This window comes from Heloderma suspectum, chromosome 1 (genome assembly GCF_057233095.1).
Source record: "Heloderma suspectum isolate Gila_16-S chromosome 1, 16-S_ref, whole genome shotgun sequence".
In the NCBI taxonomy this organism is placed as follows: domain Eukaryota; kingdom Metazoa; phylum Chordata; class Lepidosauria; order Squamata; family Helodermatidae; genus Heloderma; species Heloderma suspectum.
Window position 1 is genome coordinate 351,276,939 of NC_139458.1, and position 6,000 is coordinate 351,282,938.

The following is a 6,000-nucleotide window of genomic DNA, read 5'->3' on the forward strand; positions in this document are numbered from 1 at the left end:
ACAATGTTCAGTAAGGTCCCATGGCAAGCGACGCTAATGAGAAAAGGAGTCCAAGATGGGTGGGAGCTTTTAAAAAAGGAAATTCTCAAGGCACAATCACAAACAATTCCAACAAGAAGAAAAGGTGGAAGACAACAGAAGAAGCCAATGTGGCTTCACAAAAAACTTAGGGATGACCTGAAAACAAAAAAAGGACACATATAGGAAGTGGACAGAAGGCCAAGTAACAAAGGAAGAGTACTGGCAGGTAGCACAGAATTGCAGGAATGGTGTCAGGAAGGCTAAAGCTGAGAACGAGCTGAGGTTAGCGAGGGATGCTAAAAACAAAAAAGCTTTCTTCAGCTATGTGCATAGTAAAAGGCAGAGGAAAGAAATGGTGGTTCAGCTATTAAATAAGGATGGCAAAACGATAACAGATGACAAAGAAAAGGCAGAGGTGCTCAATTCCTACTTTGGCTCTGTCTTCTCCAAAAGAGGGTCTATGACCCCCCTGGCAAAGGCGAAGTACAGGCTGAAGGGGCAGGATTGCAGCTTGAGATCGATAGGCATATGGTCAAGGAACACCTAGTGACTTTGAATGAGTTCAAATCTCCAGGGCCAGATGAAATGCATCCTAGAGTAATAAAGGAACTGGCAGAAGAAGTCTCAGAACAGCTGTCTATTCCCTTTGAGAAATCATGGAGGACGGGGGAAGTGCCAGATGGCTGGAGGAGGGCTAATGTTGTCCCTATTTTCAAAAAGGGTAAAAACTAAAAGGAGGCACCTGGGAACTACAGACCAGTCAGTCTGACATCAATCCCTGGGAAAATTCTGGAGCAGATGATAAAGCAATCCATCTGTAAGCACCTTGAAAACAATGCAGTGATTACTCGAAGCCAACATGGATTTGACAAAAATAAGTCCTGCCAGACAAATCTGATCTCATTTTTTGATCAAGTAACCTCCCTTGTGGACTGTGGGAATGCTGTAGACATAATATACCTCGACTTCAGCAAAGCTTTTGACAAAGTGCCCCATGATATCCTGAGGAGCAAACTAGCTCAAAGTGGGCTAGATGAAAGAATGATCCGGTGGATCCACAGTTGGCTACAGAATCGAACTCAAAAGAGTGCTTATCAATGGGACCTTCTCAAACTGGGAAGAGGTAATGAGTGGGGTACCACAGGGCTCCGTCCTGGGCCCAGTGCTCTTCAACATTTGTATTAATGACTTGGAGGAGGAGGTGCAGGGAATGTTGATCAAATTTGCAGATGACACAAAATTGAGCGGGATAGCTAATACTTTGGAAGACAAACAAAATTCAAAGTGATCTGGATAGACTGGAGCGCTGGGCAGAAAACAACAGAATGACATTTAATAGGGATAAATGCCAAGTTTTGCACCTAGGAAAAAGAAACCATGGGGGAGACGTGGCTCAACAACACTACAAGCGAGAAGGATCTTGGAATTGTTGTCGATCACAAGCTGAAGATGAGCCAACAATGTGATGTGGCTGCAAAAAAGGCAAATGCTCTTTTGGGCTGCATTCATAGAAGCATAGCTTCCAAATCCCATGAAGTACTAGTTCCCCTCTACCCAGCACTGGTTAGGCCTCATCTGGAGTACTGTGTCCAGTTCTGGGCACCACACTTTAAGAAGGATGCAGACAAGCTGGAGAGGGTTCAGAGGAGGGCAACAAAGATGATCAGGGGACTGGAAACAGCGCACTGTGAAGAGAGACTGAAAGAACTGGGCATGTTTAGCCTTGAGAAGACTGAGGGGAGATATGATAGCACTCTTCAAGTACTTGAAAGGTTGTCACAGAGAAGAAGGCCAGCATCTCTTCTTGATCATCCCAGAGTGGAGGACACGGAATAATGGGCTCAAGTTACAGGAAGCCAGATTCCGGCTGAACATCAGGAAAAACGTGCTGACTGTTAGAGCAATATGACAATGGAACCAATTCCCTAGGGAGGTGGTGGGCTCTCCCACACTGGAGGCCTTCAAGATGAGGCTGGACAGCCATCTGTCAGGGATGCTCTGACTTGGATTCCTGCATTGAGCAGGGGGTTGGACTCGATGGCCTTGTAGGCCCCTTCCAACCCTACTATTCTGTGATTCTATGATTCCATTATTATTATGGCTACTGGGAATGAACTGTAGACCTGTTTCTTTGATATAAGATTGATGATATCATATTGAAATGTAAGGTTGTTTATTGAACTGTAGGACAGTTAAGGTTATAGATACAGTTTTTAAAATAGAATGGCATTGAAGGCCAGGGGGTATTGGAGTTTAAACTTAATTTTTTAAAGGAGAGGGAGGGGGAAATAATCTTTTTTTTCTTTTCTTCCTCTCCTCCTCTCTTGTAGTATTGGTCAGGTTGTTGGTATTTTTGGTATTGTTTATTTCATTTATAAACATAAAATAAAATAAAAAGTTAAAAAAGAAAAAAGTTCCAGTTTGCCAGTGGATTTCAGCAGGAAATCACCGCATTTTCCCATTGCCCTAAGAAGCGCTAGTTATATTGCACAAGCATTGGTTTATACTAGTGAGATGTCATTAGCCCTAGGGCACAGTTGGATACTACCCATTACGCGCTGCTCCTGGGTTTATCTTTTCACCTGACTTGTTTTATCATCGTTTTTTATTGCCATTTTGTATTTTATAATTTATTCAAGCAAAAGCAACACTCGAAATTGCCCTGTACTTTACTATTCAGAGATCTGTGCGTGCAAGTAACAGATCAGTTATTTATTTATGTATTTACGTAAGCTCCATCAACTGCAAATAGTACTTTCATGCACAAATAAAAACAGTTTTGTGGGAAGAGAAAACGCTACTCCACCAGTCATTTAGCTGAGCTGTTTCAAGTACACTATGCTGTTAAAATGAAAACCTCCAAGCAGAAGTCATATTGATCTTGTGTATGTATGAAACACTAAGTACCATTCTTATTTTAGTGAATTACTGTGTCAACCAGTAATCATTACAGCAATTTTATGGAGGTCTACTTAGATGTAAGTCCTATTGAGTTCAGTGGGACTGCCTCAAGTAAGTATACATAGGATTGCAATCTAAAGTCAGGCTTATCTCACGAGGAGAAAGTGGACAGGGAGAATTTTTTCTCCCTCTCATATAATACTAGTACCTGGGGTCATATCATGATGCTGATCGGTGAGAGATTAAGGAAAGATAAAAGGAAGTACTTCTTCCTACAGCATTTAGTTAAACTATGGAATTTGCTACCACAAGATGTAGTGATGCCCAGCAATTTGGTTGGCTTTAAAAGGGGATTAGTTAAATTTATGGACGATAATGGTAACAATGGCTACTAGTCCCGACAGATATATGCTGCCTCCTGTATCAGAGGCAGTATGCCTATATACACCAGTTGCTGAGGAACACAAGGAGGAGGGTGCTGTTGCACTCATGTCCTACTTGTGGGTTTCCCACAGGCAGGTAGTTGGCCACTGTGTGAACAGAACGCTGGACTAGGTGGACACTTGGTCTGATCCAGCATGGCTCTTATGTTATTTTGTATTTTATGTTTTTAATCTGAACTCTTCCCAGAGAACTTCAGTTATTCAGGTATATGGCTGGCTGGGGAATGCCGGGAGTTGTAGGCCTTTTCTGTGTCTCAACATGCATAGGATTGCACCCTTAAAATGTAATAAATAAATAAATGGCATAAACCGGTCACCGATGGAGCACACAATGTTTATTGAAAATATTTATATCCCATGTCTGTCCTGTGTAACAAGACACCCAGGTGGCTTACAATCAACAATTTAACACAACAGCAACAAAAAGACTAGATGGGCCAATGATTAGAATAAGATCCTCAGCACATGTTCACGTACTTTCAAAGTACCCTATTTGGACGTATGATTTGACAGTCCTCAAGTGACCTAAAGCAGTTTTTCTCATGCATCAAATTAGTTGTGTCCACCTTATGCTTACATATCCTGTTTAGCATTTCATTAGTTCTTTCATTTTGTGTAGGTCAGTTAGGGCTTGGCCCTGAAAAGCAGCTAATAATTCAAATAAATAAAACACTCTATAAAAATGTCTTTTTAAGCACAACTAAAATTGGCTAGAAAACCACAAAATAACTCATGTATGAAAATAGGCAGATGACACAGACAGCTAACCTGTAAGCCTCAGATCCAGAAGGAAGTTCTGGGACAGCTGCTTTTCAGCTCTGAGTTTAAATAGCTTAATAATCTCTCCAATTGTTGGAAGAGGTGGTAGACGGAAAGTAGCCACTTGTCTTGAAATAGCCATTGATCAAGAGTTATTCTTTCCACTAGTAAAACATCAGAATAGAGAAAAATATATTAACAGTCCTATATATTCAACTACCAAAACAATATGAAAACAGGACTTAAAAGTTCTACACACAATTACACATACATGAATGCATTTTTAATGAGGCCAGCAGCGTGTAACGTGCTTAATACCTTTTTCCAGTATAAAATGTTTGTCACATTTCTAACAGAGGACGTGAAGGAACATATGGTCTCTCTCATGAAGGCAGTGTCCCAGCGCCAATGTAAATGTTACTTATGCCGGTTTAAGGCTGAGAAACACCAAGCTCTGAGGGGCCCTTCTTCAGAGCGAGGAATTGTGGGCGAGGTAACCACGGCGACCGCCTGAAAACGTCCGGTGCGGCTCTCCACAGCACCCGCCCAGTGCCTCGCTGCGGCTCCGGAGAATCGTGCCCTGCTGCGGCAAAAGCAGCGGGCGCGACTCTCCGGAGCGCCCGCCCAAAGCCCAGCTTGGAGAGCGGGTCTTGTCGGCTGCGGCGGAAAGCGGCCGGCGCGGCTCCCCCGAGCGCCTACCCACTGTCCCGCTGTGGGCGGGCGCTCAGGACAAAGCATTGGGGCCGGCGGGAAAAGCACAGCCCGTCTACCCCAGCTACCTACTCAAGGTGCGCCCCCCCCGCCAGCTCTCATGGGAGTCAATGTCAGGGTTCCCAGCTGCTGAGAGAGACGCGCCCAGCCTGCTCTCGTGCCTTGTAACTGCTGCTTGAGCTGCAGAAATCACGGCGGAAGCTTTCCAGAGCATCCGGCAACGGACACAGCCTGGACTGTTGCAGGGGGCGGCCGAGGAGCAAAATGAGGCAGCAGCCCCGCTTCCTTTTGGCCTGGCTGGTTCACCGAGAGGAGCTTGCGCGAGAGGGCGGAAGGGGCGAAGCGGCGGGCAGGAGCGCGCGCGCAGTGCCGCGGCTCCACGCGCCGCACTCGCCGTTAAGAATCCCGTGACCCGCGGAAGAGGCGCGAGGAAACGGGCGGGGCGCAAAACCAGGATGGGGCGCGCGAGGACGAGCTTCCGAAACGCCCTTTAATTCTTGCTGATTAGCACTGACCTTTCTGGCGGCGTTATTTTTCCTCTCCTGCCCCCACCCCTCGCAAAAGAAGCCCCCTGTGAGCCCGGATGTGGACGTACGCTGAGCGGAAATGCATGGCACGTGGTTACCCACCATAGACTTCAAGAGAGCCGCTCTACCCCTTCCTCTTGCCTCCTCTCCTAGGAGGAGCCACACCCAAGGGCGCGCGTGCCCTCGCTCATTGGCTGTGCTTCGTAAAAGGGGAACGCCCTTTTGGCCGCGTTCGGCGTGAACGCGGGGAACGCTCCCGCGCGTCGGTGGCGTTCACCAGTTAAACCCGTATTGACTTAGCTGCCTTCCCTCACCCCCGTCTTCCCGCCACCGATTTTCCTTCTTTCGTTTGTGCTTTCCGCCCACCACACACGTGCACGCACACCGTCCGCGTTTGGTCCGTGGACTAGGGGAAAAGACGATGGGGAGAAACGCCAGACGCTGCCCCAGCAGCCAGGACCAGATTCCAGCGAGGCTCGGCCTTCCTGTTGCAGCATGCCCAAGGGCTACATGCCTTTGAGCATGTGCGGAATTCCTTCCCCAAATCAACGAATAACCGCACGCATGTCTTCTTCCCGCTTGCTCTCTTCCCCCATCTATCGGAAAATAGGGCTAGAAGAGAGAGAAAGTATCATTAG

The 6,000-nt window shown here is 46.4% G+C and overlaps 1 protein-coding gene across 5 annotated transcripts in view; it reads right to left on the reverse strand.

Annotated features, from left to right (window-relative positions):
• TFB1M (transcription factor B1, mitochondrial) overlaps window positions 1-5,394 on the reverse strand; it is a 55,868-nt gene extending 50,474 nt beyond the window's left edge. For 4 of the 5 annotated variants that reach the window (XR_014786740.1, XR_014786739.1, XM_084827880.1 and 1 more), the window contains exons 1-2: window positions 5,351-5,394; window positions 4,134-4,288 (exon numbers count right to left, since the gene is read on the reverse strand). Coding sequence is in view for 3 of the 5 variants with exons in the window: in XM_084827880.1 (XP_084684006.1) it covers window positions 4,134-4,266 (133 nt within the window). In the remaining 2 variants the exon portion in view is untranslated. Of the gene's footprint in view, window positions 1-4,133; window positions 4,289-4,442; window positions 4,574-5,350 lie in introns of those variants that run through there. The other variant, XM_084827881.1, reaches the window with a different exon arrangement.
• Between the last annotated feature and the right edge of the window lie 606 nt (window positions 5,395-6,000).